This window comes from Dicentrarchus labrax, unplaced genomic scaffold (assembly GCF_905237075.1).
Source record: "Dicentrarchus labrax unplaced genomic scaffold, dlabrax2021, whole genome shotgun sequence".
Classification (NCBI taxonomy): Eukaryota; Metazoa; Chordata; class Actinopteri; family Moronidae; genus Dicentrarchus; species Dicentrarchus labrax.
Window position 1 is genome coordinate 13,557,505 of NW_026136709.1, and position 19,272 is coordinate 13,576,776.

The 19,272-nt window shown below is 41.2% G+C and overlaps 2 protein-coding genes across 3 annotated transcripts; one reads left to right on the forward strand and one right to left on the reverse strand.

Moving 5' to 3' along the window:
• Positions 1-101: 101 nt before the first annotated feature.
• mtfr1 (mitochondrial fission regulator 1) lies at positions 102-5,034 on the reverse strand. Its single transcript, XM_051410539.1, is given in 9 exon segments — positions 102-1,574; positions 1,733-1,913; positions 2,163-2,365; positions 2,368-2,423; positions 2,579-2,814; positions 2,923-3,056; positions 3,769-3,867; positions 4,104-4,212; positions 4,964-5,034. Coding segments are annotated over 8 exon segments (993 nt in total). The 5' UTR covers positions 4,140-4,212; positions 4,964-5,034; the 3' UTR covers positions 102-1,526.
• A 304-nt stretch (positions 5,035-5,338) lies between these two features.
• Positions 5,339-14,290, forward strand: armc1 (armadillo repeat containing 1). 2 transcript variants are annotated; one of them, XM_051410933.1, is made up of 7 exons: positions 5,339-5,549; positions 6,305-6,513; positions 7,517-7,608; positions 9,521-9,713; positions 10,336-10,452; positions 11,198-11,272; positions 11,917-14,290. In XM_051410933.1, the coding sequence occupies exons 2-7, from the start codon at positions 6,352-6,354 to the stop codon at positions 12,106-12,108; spliced, it is 831 nt and encodes a 276-aa protein (XP_051266893.1). In that variant the 5' UTR covers positions 5,339-5,549; positions 6,305-6,351; the 3' UTR covers positions 12,109-14,290. The 2 variants fall into 2 exon arrangements, with proteins under 2 accessions (XP_051266893.1, XP_051266892.1); XM_051410932.1 differs by having other exon boundaries at positions 5,340-5,549; positions 6,302-6,513.
• Positions 14,291-19,272: the final 4,982 nt, after the last annotated feature.

The following is a 19,272-nucleotide window of genomic DNA, read 5'->3' on the forward strand; positions in this document are numbered from 1 at the left end:
ATTTTTCTGTCATCTTTGGCTGACTCTAACTGTTTAATATGAAGGCAGGCGACTTTCATTAAGTTAAAACTCAACCATGACGTCAATAGAACAAGTCAGAATCAGGCAGACCACAAACTTTTATTTAGAAATTCCACAATTCAAGTTATTTTTATGGAAGACAACTTTTCTCAAATCTTGAATAGTACATTTAAATCACTTAATTACTACTGACACACCCAGTCCACCTTTTCCTCTAAAAAAAAAAAAAAGTTATACTAGTACAGTTGTCTTGAAGCAGCAACTACACTGGCATAGTGAACAGAATTGGAAACTGTGTGCAATCAGTCCCTTTGAACATAATACTGCCTATAAAACCAAACATTAGCCCAGAGGAGTCTGTTTGGTCTGTGACAGATTTTCAAACTGAGGCATGAAAATGTGATTACTGGCACAAAAGCATAATTTATAACTTTCCGATACTGAACAGTGGGTGCCTTAGGACCCATGACTAAAATATGTTGTGAATACAGAGTGAGCTACAACAATGCAGCATTTCTGTTCAGCTGCTTAAGTTCTGGGAAAGTGATTTGAGATAAAGAGCTAATCTTATCAACCATGGTACTGATAAAGCAACAGATATCACCTGTACCGTCATTAACCTAGAAATATGAACTTTGCTGAACAGTTATCTGTTTTCCCTCGCTATTTGAACATCCTAAATTGGAAAAGGAATGTGGAAAGGTAATGTTGGGCAGTGAACGGCAGAATCTCACTGGAATGTCTTTGGCTCTTAAACATGAATTGTAGTAAAGAGATAAATAATATCAACTAAAACTGGGATACATATTTGACCAGCAAAAGACATACAAGCCCTGGCAAGACTGGCAATTGGGACACAACTTACTTAGGCTCCACATAATAAAGTACAAAACCCCACCTAAAACGGACAAATCTAGGACATAATTACCTGTGTTAAAATCTTAATTATTTACTTAAACAACATAAATATAAGGATCCCAATCATAAATTAGTCTACAACAAATATAAAGAAAACAGCACAATATTCCACAAGTAAGAAAGTGCTCCGTTTCTTCTGTGGTAGAAGAACTCTTCAGCTTTCCCTTAAAAATGGGAATAACCAACTATGTTATGTGCAATATGTTTTAACAGAAAACCTAAGTAATGATTGAATAATAAAACCAATAACATTTAACGATTCTGTAGTGTTGTTGAAACATGCGCTTCGATACTTTCACTCAACCCTGTGATAAGCAGAAATTTAGACTACTCAAAACAAAAACAAAAACACATTCAGTAAAACAAAATAAATCATGTTTGTAAAACAGAAAGCTAATATAAGTTATAAAAGTGCAAAAACAGATGGTCAAGATGATCACTGGATGCAACACTATGAGATGACAGATACCTGGAGCAGACTGATGTCTAGTCCAGGCAGAATCCCTCGTCCTTCCACGGAGAGACAGCCGATATTAGAAGCTTGATAAGGCACTTCAAAGTGTCCACGGTACCTCTGGACCCCGAGTTCAGAGTATCTTCCTTTTTCCAGTTTGTTTCAACATGTGCTGCCCAAACTGTGAAAACAGACAGAAGAGAGAATAAAGTACACGACACCGTACAAACCATGAGAACAATGTTTCCAGTAGGCACACTGAGGATGAATTAATGGCGGGTTTTTTGGCATCTGTGGCTTGTGTTATGTAACAGCAATGAATACGGCAACATCTCTCACCAAGGGGGTTTCTGTTTGAGGTTTCACATCTGGAACGGGAAGTTTGAATTCCTCCTTGTCCTCTCGTTCACTGTCGTGTCGATAACGATGGGCAAACTTGCGTTTCAGGGCCTCGGCGATGAGAGTTGCAGCATCCGCCGGCTCATTGGACTTCAATTTGGCGTCACCGTCTACTGGACGACTGCGAAAACAAACAAGAGTGATAACATATTCTATTTATTAGAAGGTGCATGCAGATATGATAGACTACGCAATAAGGCAAAGATGTGTCAACTTGAGTTTAATATGTGGTTATGCAGAGAATACAGAGACAAGACCTCACTCTGAGCTGGGATACACAACTATTAAACTTTCAAAAACACCTAAAGTCTCCACATTTGATCACTTCTGAATGCATTTTCATCAGTTTACCATTTAAGTTGAGGCCCACCTTTTAACTGATCGCAACTTGACTTTGCTCATGTCTTTCAGGACGTCAAGCATGTTGGGGATGGATTCTGCTGGCTTTGAATCCAAAAGGGTCTGGCCATCTGTCTTCTTCCCTCTGCGCTCCTTTATCAAGTCAATGGCAGAAAATGTCCGCTGGAGACTTAGGGGTAGGGGTGGTGGTGGTGGTGGTGGTGGTGGTGGGGGGGGGGAGGGGGAGGCAGGGTGCCAGAGGGTGGAGGGGGAGGTGTCCCTGTGGTAGCAGCTGGGATGAAACAAAGGAAAGAAAAAAAAAATCATGTGTAAGATGTGAAATTCTGCTGCCATCTAGTGGAAAATGTATGTTACTACAGTGGAGCAAAAACATGAAAATAAATGCCTCCATTAGGAGAGAGGTACGTCTATGTTTGGAAGAGATACCTGGCTGCGCGCTCTTTTCTTGAGCAAGAACGATTTGTGCTATCTGAGCTCTGAGTTTCGCAAGTTCTGTCTCCAGTGCGCTGATCTTCTGAATGGCCTCATCGTTGGCGACTGTTGGCCCCTGGGGGTCCGGAGGCCCCTCATGCAGGCTTGGTAGTGACCTCTGGCGGGTTAAGGATTTTTGCTGAAGATGAGGCTGGCGGGTTCGAAACACGAGTCCTGGTGGGATTCCTGACCTGTTTAAATAAGACAGAATCACCTTTTTCCAGACACTCCTCACATGAACAAATACATGCTCGTACATATAACGGCATATCGCCAGAAGATCACTGTCGAGCTCTCACCTGGGTCTGCCAAAGAAGTCTTCGTCATCCTCCTCTTCCCTGTCGATCCAGGCAATATCAGCCAGAGAGGCTACCAAACCGTTCTGCCGCCTGGTACCGATCAGAATACCAGCATCCTCATTGTATGGATAAAGCTGTCAGAGAGATAGCAGCCATATTCAACACCTAGACAAATAAAACTCATAGAACTATGCCAGAGAAGAGCACACACCAGGACACATCACAACATTGCAGTTGAACAAATAACAGAAGATGTAATTAAGTAAAAATGAGGGCAGTTCAGAGAAAGGAGATGAGTGGTGTTAATGAAAGATTCAGATAGGTCAGTAGGTCTTTAAATCAGCTCAAGGTTGTTGACAGTTTCTGAACAAACTGACCTACAGCAGACATACTGCATTCCTCATAGTTAGGGAGGGTAGCTGGAGACAGAAGAAGGGAAGAAAAAAGAGAAAGCACAGTGTTGAAGGAAAAAGAAAAGTCAAGTTACTTTTTACATGCCACTGAATTAAAATATCTCAAACACTGATTTGTTAACAGTTTAAAAACTTCTGAACATACAGTCAGTGCCCTAATGATAAGAAAAAATCTCAGTTATAATGACTTCATCTGTTTATGGTTCATAAATGTAAACAGTCAGACAAGCAGAGGTAAACAAAAGCTGAAGAGGGTGTGTGATTGTGATTGGGTGTGTGAACAGTCAGCAGAGAGGGGCAGAAAGACAGAAAAGGAGGGAGGGTTATATCGCACGTAACAACATGCCATTATCTTAAATAAATGTTTTTAACAGTCAGTCTATTAAATACAACAACACACTATTAAATGAGGATCCTGGTAACCTTTCCTCACCTGAAAATGAACCCTGGGGCAGGGTTTAAGAGGAAGACTGGTCGCTATTCTTCTCACAATACTTCTCGAGGACCCATAGGGCTTGGCCGATCCACAAGCCTGCAAAACAAAATATGAAACACGAAATTTAAATCACCAATTAAAGAAAACTGTTTATCGCAGTTAATTTATTAATTAAGTCCAGAATACGCAAGTACGCAGATTTCACTATTCGATGGTTGGTACTTCACAGATCTTGCAACTGAGAAAACTTCCAGATGAGAGCCAGACAAAGGTATGAAAACTGTACATTTAGTGGACACTTATTGACTCAGACGGCAGACATTGTCACATACCAGGTCCATTTCGATCCGTGCATCGTCTTTACTCATTTCTGTTGATATGTTTCACGAGGGCAGATGGATACATGCCCCAACACCAAGGGCATCATCACCAAACGGTCACCTGGAGTAAGCACAAAACAACAGTGAGAAATAATGAGGTTGAATCACCTTTAAAAACACAAAACTTAAAACAAATAATGAGCTTTAGACCTCTACAATGTATACTGTGACATACATAAGAACAGTCCAATATAATCATTGATGCTTATAAAGGAATTTTGGAATAATATCAGTAAAATAAGGTTATTATTATTAAATTTACATGAATAATATACAAATATTTCTTAGCAATGACACTAAATACACAGCAGGATGCAGAGTGGAGGCTAGGTAGCTGTATTTAAGGATAGTCAACAACATATGTGACTTATTATACTTCTTAAAAGTTACACAGAACATATTTATCCCTGAGATTAATAAAGTACTTTCTCTTTCTCCTCTGTCCGTTCACTACAACCACTGACCCTCTTACAGCTGTTTGTTTGTTTCAATAGTTCTGAACTTAAATAAAAGGACACAAACAAACGTGTGAGAAGTAAAAGCGAGTCGTTGTGAGACAGATGTTGTCTGCTATCACGCTAATGGTTTTCTAGGTTAAATTAAACCGGTTAATGTTATTTTAGCGGGCAGAACGGTGCTAACTGATGCTAACAGCTAACTCCAGTCGACTTTTAACCAACTTAACAACCGCACGCAGATTTATCCGGATACACGAAATCTACTTTCTCCGTACGTGTGATACCCAACCGCACGTTTAAATGTTATATTCCTGTCTAAAGATCGGTTTGTGTGTGACTTTGACTACAACTTACCGACACTGACGCTGGGGGGGGGGCAGCTTGTCTCCGGACGGACATCCACTGCGGGCAGGAGGTGATTTATGTGGGAAGATTCGTGGAACACATTTTGAGCCAATGGGATTACACGGATTACAATAGGTAGGTTGTGACTGTGATTGACAGGCCAATCCTCCAATCAGATTTGAGCTTTAAACAAGAACTCTCTGACGATTGGCTCGTACATCTGTCGATCAAAATCACACCATCCAATCATAAGCAAGGAAACCGTATGCGTGTTCGTTATACTCGCCAACACTCCCCGGCGGGGCTGTGTCCGGTTCAAACTGCTGGGATCTTTATGGAAAACTGGGAGGTCCCGAATCACAAAACAGCCGCACCCATTGATGTGCCACAAAACCCAAACACCGCACAGCTGCTAGCTAAAGGAGCATAGTAAAGAAAGAGGCGCAGGCCTTGCGTTTGTGACATTATTCTGTCACAGTTGTTGTTTAGGTGTCACCGGAGCTTAGCTGTTTCGTGTTAGTCTCTGGTTTTGGTATGTGTTGTTACTGAAGTCAGCCGGGATTGTCTCATGGTTTTACTGGAAACTGTCAAAAAGGTATGCTACAATTGTCAGGTAACGTCAGATAGCTTAGCTTAGCCTAGCTGCTGAATCGCCTCTGTCCCACAGGGCGTGATTTGAGGTGAGGTTGGGGGTCGTGGAAAGTGTCTTTGGCAAAAACGAGGATTTGTGTTTCGCTTTTCTGATAAAATATTTGATTGTTTTGGTAGAAAATCGTGTGGTTTAAATCACATCATTTTTAAAATTTGCCCCCCAGAGCATGCTAAGCTATTTGTTCTTTTTCTTGTGATAACTACAATCTTATCAATGCATATCAGTAAAATCAGTAAGTTTACAAGAGTCATTCATCAGTCAGATTGTGTAGCAGCACATTTCAGAGGTTATTGCTTATATAAACTCACAGGATCTCCAACATATCCGTAAAACGTGGCTATGGGATAGTTTTAAAAGTTTAATAGTTAGGGCAATGCCACAGACACTTATTCTGCACCAGTTTGTAAAGAGAAAGAAAACTAATATCTAGAATATCTCTTGAGATTTGTTGTTCTACAAGTTAAAGCTTGTTATATTATTACAAATGTAATATCTTTGGACTACCAGTGTACCAATTTGAAGATGTCAGCTTCAACTTTGGGAAATTGCGATGGACATTTATACCAATTTTCTGACATTTTGTTATCCAGACTGAAAATCTACTGGTTAATTAATTATGAAATAATAATCAGGCACAACCCTAATTTGTATAATGTAAGCTCCCTAATTGAACTTACCTTTTTCTCTTTTTCCAGTAGAGCAAAGAGGTTGGTTTGATGTGCGTGACATCAAGACAAGAGGCACCATGAGTGCGGAGATGGATGCACTGACGGTGGTGAACCAGCTGCGAGATCTTGCTGCTGATCCCCTGAACCGAAGAGCCATAGTAGAAGACCAAGGCTGTCTGCCAGGTCTCATCCTTTTTTTGGACCACCCCAACCCACAGGTCGTCTATTCTGCACTATTGGTAAGCAGCGTCCATTTATTTACATTTATTTACCCCATTTATGTGTTCGCATATAAGACTCTTGACCTCGCAGATCGATACTGTTGCAGGAAGGTAAGCTATAAGGTTTAAAGGTCCAGGGTGTAACATTTGGGAAGAGCTATTTACAGAAATGGAATATAGTATACATGTCATGCTGCCGCCATGTTTCTACTGTAGTGCTGAACAAACTAACCAAACACTGGCTCTAGAAAGGGCATTTCATGACCACCCTAGTTTCCCCATCGCACTTAAAGTTGGGAGTTACATTCTGTAACTGCACTGCTAGATGCCACTAAATCCTACACACTGGGCTGATTATTCAGCACCACCACTGAAAGAAAGAAATACATTTTTCTAAATGTTCTAGTTGAAATATCTACAGCAGCTGTTTATCTTAAATGTGTCTTTGTTGAATGATCAGTTGAGTTCCCTACTGCTCCTGTAATTCCGGTGTTTTGTGCTCTAGTCATATTCTGTCCCCCCCTGCTGTCCAGCATTGTCAGAGCAGGTTTCAGTGAAAGGGCCATTTAAAGGCCATTTCTCCCACCACTGTGTCCCAGTCACCGTCACAAGCTGACACGTGGTGGCATTTAAACAACTTTCATATTTAGAAACACTACACAATGGTGACATCTGCTGTCTGTTTTGTGATATAAACACAGTACAACACCTTGATATTGCAACCTCTCCCCACTTCCACCACCACCACCACCCGTTTTGTACAGTACATGATTTGAATTGTGAATAAAGTGGTTTTATGTAACAGTTGCTCATGACTGTAACCCGTGAAGTGTAAACACGGGGTGAGTGCATGTGTATTTATGTTGGTTATGTAATGTTTTACCGTTGAACATGCTCATGCATTTTAAAAGCTCTCTCTCTCTCTCTCTCTCTCTCTCTCTCTCTCTCGCTCTTCTGATATCACAAAGGGTCTGTCAGCTTTTTAGCACTGGGTAGATAACGGTTGCCCTTGTCCTTGCAGGCCGTGCGCTACCTGGCAGAATGTCGAGCCAACAGGGAGAAGATGAAGGGCGAGCTTGGCATGATGCTGAGTTTGCAGAATGTCATGCAGAAGCAAGTCCCTGTCATCACCGCATCTCTCTCACATATACACACACACACACACACACACACACACGCTCACTATGCACTTTCTTTACGTAAAACCTTAACCTAGGATTTCTTTTGTTTTGCACGGACAATGTGTGCCAGTCTGCAAATTTTTCCAGGCAGGATGACGTCCTTCCATTTGCCGTGTCAGGATGAATGTGATTAAAGTTGAATTAAAGTAGGACAGTAAACAGTTAAATTGCTGTTTCTGCATGTCATAGATTTTAATGCATCTTGCCACCTCTCTACAATGTCTTGATGAGTCCACTTGCATGTTTTTTTTACTGATGTGAGCTTATATTTGCTCTTGTTTTGGTGGGGAGTTTGCAGGTTGATTTGCTGAGGTGGCTGATTTTACACGTGCTATATTTTAAGCTTATTTCTTTGTGGTTGTTTTTTTTGTCTAGTAGTATTTGTAGGCGTCTGCAGAAGTATTGTACACAAGTTATTCTATAATTAATTTATTATGATTAACAAAAGAGCATGATGAACACACCCATGCAGTGTTGTAGGCAGTTTTGGTTCGAGGAGGTGTTGTGCTCCAGATAGCGCGTCTCACCCGAGGGTCTGAGGCAGTTTTGCTAAGCGACTGCTGTTCATCATTAGCACCCTGATAGGAATAGACCTATGTTCAAGTGGCCAAAGCTTTGTATGATTTCTGGCCCTTCTCATCCTGCGGCAATGCTCTTGCTCGCCCTGGAGTAAGCCAGTCACTTCGGCTAGTCAGGGGTGGCATCAAAAGGAGCCCTGCAGTAACAGCAGCAGCTTTACCCGCTCGCAGTCCAGTCGATTTGACTTTGGGTAGAGGTCGATCATAGCTGGACAGAGTGGCAACACATGGCTGAGGGGGGAGCGTCTAGCATAGTTGCACCAAACAGGTGTGAATGCCATTTTTGTTTCTTCAGTACATTAAGTCTATATAAAAGTGATGAATAGATAAATAAATCAGTTGGGGGGGGGTGTATGGCTTCCCAAAGGGCTGACAGCCTTCCAGAGCCGGAGTCGGAATATGTCGTACAGCGCCAGGGAGCACCACGCACCCAGAGGGCAGCCACGCCAGACAGCTGATGTCGTATGTGGTTACTATACAAGGAGTGACGACTTGATGACATATGAAGCAGTATAGCCTGCAGGGGTATCTCAGGATCCCTCACAAAATATCAGCAACTGCAACTGACCTCATGTGACTTGTGAAGGAAAGCTGCTGCACACAAAAATATTATGCCTTGCTATGGAAGACCAGAATAGGCTTAATTAGCATAAGTTTGAATGTTGTGTGACGGATTGCAGCGTTGTCTTTCTGTAGACTAAACGGTTGTACAGAATATATTGGGATAAACCGACTCAAAGTTTGACAGCATTTGTTGATTTATTGAAAGGTTAGGTGGTGTCATGTCTGTCACTGTGGCCCCATGTGGCAGCCGCTGAGTTCTGCGCAGTCAGACCAGGTAGGATGTAGTCAGATTCACGCCGCATCCATTGGAGCTTACAAAGTGAGGGATTAATGAATTCATGCCAGTTGTAGGCACGATTCACACTTCTCTCCCACAGAGGCATTCAGGCATCATGTTTTGTTAGCCTCTGCATGGGTAATTCTGTCTTGCCTCTCAACAGCAATGTGTTAGCACAGTAATATGGTTATTTAAAAGTGCACATGGTTTAATTTACCTACAGCCAAATCTTTTACACCTTTAGTATCACAACAGATATACTAACATGTACACTGCCCCAACACAACAAATGATTTAAACTCTTTTTGATTGACTGACCACTTTTGTGTACGTTAACCACATTTGACAAATTAAATAACATAAGTCATTTTTCTGTCTCGATTGTCTCCCTCTCTCCCCTTGTTTTTACTCTCCCTCGCAAAAAGGAGTACATCACCCGGGGAGACCAAACTGCTGGCCTCTGAGATCTATGAGATTTTGCAGTCAGCCGGTAAAGAAGAGGCGGAGCAGGCCGAGGCAGCAGCTGCCTCCTGCCAGCGTAAAGCCCACTTCTTCCTCGGCTCCAACAACAAGAGGGCCAAAACTGTTGTGCTGCACATTGATGGTCTGGATGACCCTGTAAGTGTTCACAGAGGGCATTCTGGACCCAACTTGATTCACTGATACGCATCTGTCGTGCTCGGACACACCAAACGTCCTTTGATGCAAAAATAAATCTCATTTTTGGGGCATCATGTTTTCCTGCTGTCGTTATCACAGTGTTGTCAGTGCAGCTTAGCAGTGTCTATCTGGCACTGGATAGGGGGGTGGAGGGGTCAGGTTGTAAATGTCAGCCATTGAACAGCAGGACGTTGAGATTGAACCTGAATGCTGCTCTGCGGGACACTTGCACCTAGCCAGATTACATTACAGCAGACAGACGGCCTCTGGTGGGCTGCATCGCTATCACTACAGCAGAATCACACAACACTGTGGCAGCTGGAATCCATAGTCATGTAAATTGTATTTCTCAGTAGCAAGTTGTGTGTAGCTACTTAATGTTTTATAATATCTTTTTAGTCCCACATTTGACCTAATTTAACTGTAGCTGATTCTGCCTCATCAACATTTCCAATCTTACACAGTATAACCTTAAAGCCTTTATATACCTTTTTAAAGTTACAGTCTTTTCTTAATTCACCACATGTTTTTGTTTCGCACATCTTCTCATACCTTTCATCTGTTTCCTGTCTGTTGTCAGACTCGAAGGAGCCTTTGTGAGGAGGCGTTGCTGAAGATTCGAGGGGTCATCAGCTTCACCTTCCAGATGGCTGTCAAGAGGTGTGTTGTCAGGATCCGCTCTGACCTTAAAGCTGAGGTAAGTGTCCGTCCGGACGCAGAACATCATCCAGGAACTTAGGAAAACAAAATATTTTTCTGATAACAATTGTAAATTAGTAAATCTCACCATGTCCCAGTTTCAATTTATACAACAAATACCACTTTATCAGTACCTGTCTTATTTATTTACTTATTACCAAACAAAACTCTGTTTCCACATGCATCCAAGATTGCAATCCAGGAAACCTGATAAAGTTAATGTATTTTACTTCAACTTTCAACCTTCTAAACACATTTTAAAATCTATGGATGGGCAGATGTTGCTGTAACTTATGTATCTGCACACTGTTGCCTGTTTTTGACTATATTAAAGTGGAATTGTAAAGATTGTTTTTAGAGTTTTAACAACAAAAAGTTGTAGATGAACTTTATTATTGATATTTTAAAAAAAGTAATTGTCATCAGAAATAGCATGGTTTGCCTAAAATGGATGGAAATGCACTCTTAACATATTATACATACACTGTATCCAATCGGTTGGGTGTCTAGAGCGTAACTTTGATATTGGTCTTGGTATTGAAAACAAAAATAGCTCAAAGCTGACTAATATATAGCCAACCTGCGTTGAGAGCAGCGTTGCCATTGTTGAGAGAGATTAACTGCAGTATTTAGTGCAAACATTTATTTTACCAAAAGTATTCTACTATTGTTTGAGCTGATGACAGAAATATAAACCATCACAAATTAAAACAAAGGTGTGGGTTTTTGTTTTTCCCTCACAGGCGTTGGGCACAGCAATCAACTCCACCAAAGTAATGACGGCTCAACAGGTGGTGAAGACAGACGACGGAGGAGAGGTAAGGACAGATGAGAGACAGCGCTATGTGAGAACTGTAAGATCGGTATTGTTTACTGTAAATGGCTGCACATAAGACACTTAAAACGAGTCAGCTGATAGATGACTGTATGTCGTGTGTATCTCTGTACAGTGAGTGTAGCCAACCTTGCCTGTGGCTGAGACTTAGTCACACTGACATGATTAGCTAGTCACATCTCTGCCTCAGCCTGTAGGCTAGTTGCTTTTTGCCAAACACATAACCAGTTCTAGTTGCACCATTTACAGCAGTGCATTCCCAATTTGGAGCTCATGTCCAAACTGTATAGTGAAACTGCTACGTTTTAACAAAATATGAAATTCCAAAGTGTTTGTTTTCCAATAATCTGCAAATAATTCTAGTTATTGTTGCTCAAATAATTGATAATAAATGGTGATGGTTACATTAATAGTCATATACAATGTGGCCAGCAGGGGTCAGACCTGGCTCAGTCATGTAATCTGACTCCAGATGATCTCTAGTTGAAAAACTGAGCTTTATGTTAATGTTGGAATACATTCTGCTTCATTGCCTGCTTTGTGATCACGCAAACAAATTATTATCTTTGCTGTTAATTTATTCTTTGTTCATTTTTAAGTAAATATTTCTCCTCTGTCTTTGTACAGCGGATGGTGCCATTCCAGGAGGACTCGGCGGTGCCCGTGGAGGAGAACACGGACATCCCAGACTACCTGCCCGAGGAGGAGAGTCCGTCCCAGGAGCCGGACAAGGCCGTCACACGCGTAGGCTCCATCACAGACGGCATGGGCTGGCTCAGCACGGCCGCCAACTTCCTGACACGCTCCTTTTACTGGTGACCACTTCCTGTGTTCCCCCTCTCTGCTCCCTGTTTTCCCTACCATCCAGCTGCAGCCTTGGCCTTGCCCCGGACAAAGCCCTGCCTCACGGCCCTACACTAGTCTAGACTCCCCCTCTGCAAAGCGCACAGAACCCGGCCACGTGTGTGCAACAAGTGCTGGACTGCCAAGTGGAACCTGCAATAACTAAAACTTGTGTATATATTGAGCTACAAATCCCACTACTGGCTGTATGTGCACAACTATATATTAGCTGCATATGTATATCTCACAAGGCATAGCCAGAGGACTTTGAATCAGCCGAAAACCAAATAACATTCTGGAAATGTGTATCGCTGCGTTGACAGTTGACATGTGGCAGGCGCATTTAATTGCCCCAAGGCTGATTTTGAATACGTAGAAAATTGGGAGTTCCTATTTTTGTGCATGATTTTTGGTTGCTTTCCTCCCGGTGTCTATTCTCAATCATTGTCCTTTTACTATATACATTTTTCATATTTTTCATTCTTTAATTTCCAAATTAAGCCGATTTTATTTAATTATTTTTCCTTCTTACAGTTTTATTAGCATGAGTCTTTTGTGCCAATCTTATCTGATGCCTAGACCTGTAATTATTGTGTGTGCCTTTTCGACATTTATACTTTAATATTATTTTTTCATAATTCATTCAAACAATTTGAGAGCTCAGAGCAAGTCGGATGTAATGTTTGTGCTTTGCAGGCGGCCCTTAGCAGCAACCGCTTTGCCTCCCCCAGCTTTTAGTTCACAGAGGGGCGTCACCTCAGTAGACATAGTAAACTTAGATACCAGCAAGAGGCCCGCAGCCTATTCAGCCACTGGTTCACATGCATTAGTTTGCTGCATTCAAAAAGAAGAACCAATTAGCTAGTTGGCTGATTAATATAACACCCCTCACTGAGTGTAGTTGTTTCTGTAACAAATGAGGACTACTCTGATGGAAAATCAAATATGAGTTCTGTGGTGGCGGCGAATTGACTGACAGCTCCTCGTGTTATTTGCACAGACTTTAGGCTACCTCTGCTTTCAGCCGTCTATCTCACATCGGCATCATAGTCCTCTGTAGTTTTAGTGAAACCCAAGATCCGCATGGTGAAGACAAACATGTTAGCTGCCTGCCTGACAAATACTTCCCCCGTGTTACCTGAACCCACCCACTGACATTTGTACAGCATTGTAGCTTCCCACCTGTTCAGTTTGAGTTTCAGTTTAGCCAGCAGTGTCCTTAAAGCAAAGATCATGTTGGTGCACGCTCACACACACACGCACATACAGAGGACTCACTAATGCTGTCATATGAGCAGTAGTGGTGTACTGGAACAAGGGTGTGGTTATGTACATTTTGTAAATGGTGCCTGATTCCCTACAATCTCAGACCTTACATGTGAAGGAAAATTTTGTTTTGTTTTTGTTTGTACTGATTTGCATTTTTACTGTCACAAAATGGGATAAGAGGTTGTAACGGCTAATGCTAACACTCTGAGTGAGTTTTCTCCTTTTTCTTTAGTCCTTACAACCCCATGACTCACACCAGGTTTCATCATTATCTCCTCTGACTTGTGTGAGTGTCATTAGAAATTATTATATACAATGCTGACCAGGCGACTTATATTGTGCATAGATGTCACAGTTGGTTGAGGTCAAACAGATAGAAGAACGACACAGAGTGACCTGAATAACCTGAATTGATGGTGGCCCTTCTCTGGAAAAGCAATAATATCTTTTGCATTAAATGTAGTGATCATAGATCGCCATCATCCTTTAAAAAATAATGTTTTTGCATAAATGGTATTAGTTAAAAGTTAGCATCATCAGTATTAACATTTCTTCTTTTTTGGTCCATTTTTGCACAGAATTAATCTCTTAAATTGCATTAATGTAATTTTTATTTTTAATATTTGGTGTCTCAGCTCATACTGCAAAGAAATACTTGAACATTGTTTCTTAGAACTGTCCTTATGTGTTGATCAAAGTGTAAATTTCCCTTAACTGTTAGATTAACCACATCTGTAAGGTTGACAAAAACCCACAAACTCAAAAAGTGACTTCACGTGTATAGACTTCACGTGTCTGTCATCAAATGTAATATAATCTAATGCAGATCTTAAAACTGTAGATTCCCATACACTGTTAATGCAAATGATGATAAACTTAAAATCAAAAATTGTCTTGTGCTTTTTTATTTTTGTGGCTGGTTATACTGAATATGATAAGATAGTCTTGGCCTATCATTTCTCAGTATTATACTCTCATGATACTCTTCATGCCATTTGCAGTGGTCACACCAGCGCTCCAGACCTTACTTTGTCAAATCAAATTGCTGAAGGCAGCAAACATTCTTAGCAGAGAGTGAGAGAGATGGGGAGAAATTCAGTTTTCTTTACTGGTGCATAAGTGAGGTGCCCTAGGGCAATCCAGTGGCCTGCCCACCATCTCCCCCAGTCTCTGTGCTGGTAGGCAGGCAGAGGCAGCAGCCAGCCCCAGCTGGAAGCCCTGGAGCCACTGCTGATGCTGCTGCTGATGCTGCTGCTGCTGCTGCTGCTGCTGCTGCTGAGCCTCCAATGAAACGCTGTGCCAATCTGGAGGGGAGGCCTTCTCTGCCTCGCTGTATCATCTGGATGGAAGGTGACTGGAGAGCATCTTTTATGACAATTCTGACACAATTTTTAATCCGCTCAGGCCATTTTAAAATGAACCATTTACACTGGAAAAATCCTCATTTTAAATTCTCCAAAGTAAAACAAAAGACAGCAAAGTAAACTTAAGTTGCATCACAATCAAAATTATAGTGTTTTCAGGAAGGTCTTTATTTCAAGTGGATGTAATTTGTTCAGTAGAGCTGCGTAAGAAACCAGCATTGCAATCTTTTTGACAATATAATCTCACCTCAAGGTCCTTTTAGTAGCAGCTCTAGAGCTTTTGGGTCATATCACATGATTTCCTTCAGCATATGGAGATGGCAATTTTAAATGCTCAAATTTTCATTTTCGTCTCCATTTTGGCTTAAGTTTTTCACGCCCCGCATTTTATCTCCTGAATTTAAAGACAATGTGATACTCTACATCACAAGGCTTCCTGCTGCGTTCATGTACAATAGATAATGTTACCGAAATCTAAAAATGACTCCCATGTGTCTTTGCAGTACCACAGCGAGCGTGTATAAATACCAACCATTCACAGCGACCAAATATGTGCATGTGTGTGATTTCTAGTAAAAGAGGCCTGTGAGGCCTCTAAGCTCAGGCTTCTCATCTATCACCACTAGAGAGAGACAGTAAGCCTAAAAACAGATGATGAAAACATTTGTTTGTAATTAGATGAACTAAGATTCCCAACACCGTCCCGAGCCATGCTGAAACTGCATTTCCATCTGGTCAGTTTGAGCTTGAGCAAGAATCGCCATGACCATTAGCACACACACACAACCATTAACATGCTTTGCTCACCTCGGACTGTAATATCTACAGACTAATGCAGCCATAAGGTTGTTTTTAACTGTTAATATAGTGTGCACCTTTCTCCACTATGCCTGAGCACTAATGTGAAAAGCAATTTTCAGTTTTAAACGATTTTCCTCAAGGGTTCATATGCTACCTTATAATGACATTACTCCTCACAAGTTTTTTTTTTTTTGCACATAAGGGGGATATCCTCCAGAGAACATAACAGTGGCCCTCACCTCTCATTTTCAAATTAAAGCCACGGATAATTTCACTTTCACTCCTTGAGTTCTGTGGAGAGGCCACCTTGCCATTTCATCCCTCCACCCATCAGATAAAACACAATCAGCCTGTCTTGTGCACAGTCCTCAGTCCTCATCCCCCCCCCGCCATATCAGCCCAGTTGCATATATGTACATAAATGTGTTGTCGGTATCACCCTCCCACCTGTGCGTATTTGCATGGTTAATCTGCGAGCAGGGGGAGGGGAGGGGAGGGCCTGATGGAGGGTAGATAGGTGCGTCTCACGGCCCCATGGGCTCTTGAGGAATTTTATTGGAGGTTCAGCTCCCAGTCAATGGGATCAGCCGTAAATCCCGCTCAGAGTGTGGCAGGAAATGATGTGACTCCGGCAATTTATGTCAAATAACTTTTGAGGATGTGTGAGTGTAGCGATCAGCGTTACCGGGGCGGCGATAACTCTTACGCAGGGGGGCCCCGGTGAAGATTTAATTGAGACATTTTTCTTTATCTGGAGCGAAGCGCCGGAGCCGTGTTGTTGTGTAACGAGATGTAATGTCTCTCTTTATACGGGGGTCAACATCCAGGATGAGGGAAGGTCACGGACTGACTGTTTGAGCATCCAATTTGCTCGCGTAATACCCGATCCACAGGGAGCTGGGTAAAGACACAAAGTATTAAGTTACACAGTGCACATATCACAGACAGACATGGCGGAATATAACGCGTCCTTATGATTTTATATGTGGCCGGTGTGAGTGTGTAAGGGAACACAAATGTTAAGTGATGGTGGTTGCTGAGTCTGGAAGTCTTTTTTGGCATGAAACGAGTTTAAGTGTGATGGCATTTTTATTTGTCTCCATAGTGGAAGAAGCACCCTTTATAAAGTCTAATGGTTATATCAGTGGTTAATAAATGTTTACTACTTTTTATACATCGGTTATAAGCCAGTAAGAACACATTTTGGGTTAGATGAAAATCTTATTGGCTTGTATTTAGTTGGTAATTATATAGTTATGTGTGTTAACCATTGATAAATGCTCATTGCTTTCTCACCTTCTAACAGCTCATTAAGTCTGCAGTTATAAATGTTAGTAGGCTATGTCATTAAAAAAAGGCAAAAGACTTGGTCCAGTCCTTTATTTTTTTTTTTTTTTTTTTTTTATTTATTAAAAGAAAAAAAAACCAAAAAGTTGTTGTTGTAACTGATTTATAAAGCATTAGTAAAACAGTTAACTATTAATAAAAAACAGGAGTTGTAGCCTATTATTCCTCTATGAAGAGTGACTTAGGTATTCAGCATCACAATGTAAATATTTTCCATTACAAGAAAAAGTTATGCCTTGAAAATGTACATAAAGTAAAAGTACTAAAAAGTACTACTCAAATATAGTAGTACTCATAATGCTCTCAATGGTTCCTGTCAGTATTACATATTATAATATTGGGTTAATATTACTGATACATGTTGCAGCTGGTCAAGGTGAGTTTTAACCACTGTTGGTTGTATAACCTATAACAATGGATCTCATTTTGTAAGCTGATCATGTGTCTTGTAACTAAATAAAATACACAATACAGTAATTGAAGAAAGACGCAGACTGACAGCAGAAAAGTATCTGAAAAATATAGTTTAAGTATCATAAGTAGAACTATTCATTAAGGGGGAGATTGGCTACTGTCAGAGTATATATTATAATAGTTTAGTTTTATGCATAATGCATTAATGTGTAGCATTTTAATGTTGTAATGGTCGACATGAAACTTAATTTTATGAATTTCACATAACCTAAAGTAGCAAATTTTATAATAATGTAAAGAATTGTATAAAAACATTCAATTTCGTATCCAAAAAGTAGCAAGTAACTAACTATAGCTGTGTAATAAATGTAGTAGAGTAGCTACAATATTTCCATCTGAAATGTATAGTGTTGCAGAGCAGCAATATAAGATAAAGAACTCAGGTAAAATCCAAGTAACTCGAACTTGTACTCAGTTACTTTCCTCCATCTAAAGTAAAGTTACTGCAGGTGTCAAGGGAATGTAGAGCAGCAAAAAGTGCAATAGGCAAATGTGTAGTAAAATCTCTGATATGTATGTCTCACATTGTGTATCTCTGTGCGTGTGCCTCCTCCTGCAGCAGCTTGCATGGGGCCCTTGATGATATGCATGCACACACAGGCAGCTCATAATTGTGGCCATAGCTCATTATTGTCCCCCGGATGATTTGGATCCGCCGGGGGGAGTCTCGTCCTCTGACACCGCCACGTCCGACAACCACTCCAGGCACTGATTGGTGGGATGAAATATTGCCGGCGAAAATTAAAAGGTCCCAGTGTCAAAATAATTCATGATATGCATATCTTCCCGGCTTGATGAAATCGCTGATATCTGGATTAGGCGGATAATAAAAGCGATCAGGCTACAGTTAAACTGTTTCAGCAGCAGCTAGGGGGGTGGGAGGCATCTTCTTCTTTATGTGTCAAGAGAGATGGGCTTGCAGGGTCAAGATACAACAAGTGTGTGCGTGCGTGCGTGCGTGCACGTCGTTCCCTGTCAGGTTGCGCGCGGTGCAGTCCACCACACACCCAGACCTGTGATTTGAATATCCGCTGTAATTGTCCCAAAACGGCTCATCAGTGGATCTGCCTGCTGCCATTAGGGCCCAACAATATGGTGTGACATTCAAATTCCCCTCAATGACAGGTTATTAGGAGCCCCAAGCAGCCGGCACATAATTAAGCACCGTAACGTTGACCTGTAATATGAAGTGATGGCTCAGTCGTATAGTGGGGCAAGAATGAAATAGGTGCTTTGTTAAAACACAGCAGAACTGGAGGATTTTTCACACTTGGAAACAAAGTGATCATAAAAAGGAAGACAGCTGTCAATGTAAAATTCAACTCAAACTTATAGAGGCAAATAACACAGACTGTGATTTTATAACTGGAAGAAGAAGAAAAAACTGCATGCCAGCTGCCATGGTAATCGGCTGACAGATTACAGAGTGAGACAGTAGTCATCAATACTGTTCAATATCACCAAAAGTGATGAATTGTGAAGTTTTTGCATGCATTCTGTTCCTCTATAAGATCATGTTGGTTTATGTTACACAATTCACTTATCCTCCATTTTTATCCACTGTGATGTTGAGCTGTGTGAACAAATCTTTTAGTCCCCCGACCAAAAAAAAAGAAGAGAAAAACAAACAACCTGAGAAAAAAAAATGAACGTGTGACTTTCATTTGTGACACTAAAAGCCTATTACACAACTTAAGACATGCTGTCTGAGGCCCCCGCTTTCCCCTTTAGAACAAGTGGACGTTGTGATGAGCAATGGACCCATCTGCTGTGCCCTCTCCTCCAACTGGTGTGTGAATATGATGTAGTCTGTAGGTGCCATTTCCAAGTTGGAATATAAAAGCCAGTGGTACCTGGAAGATATTCTTAAAAAAAAAAAAAAAAA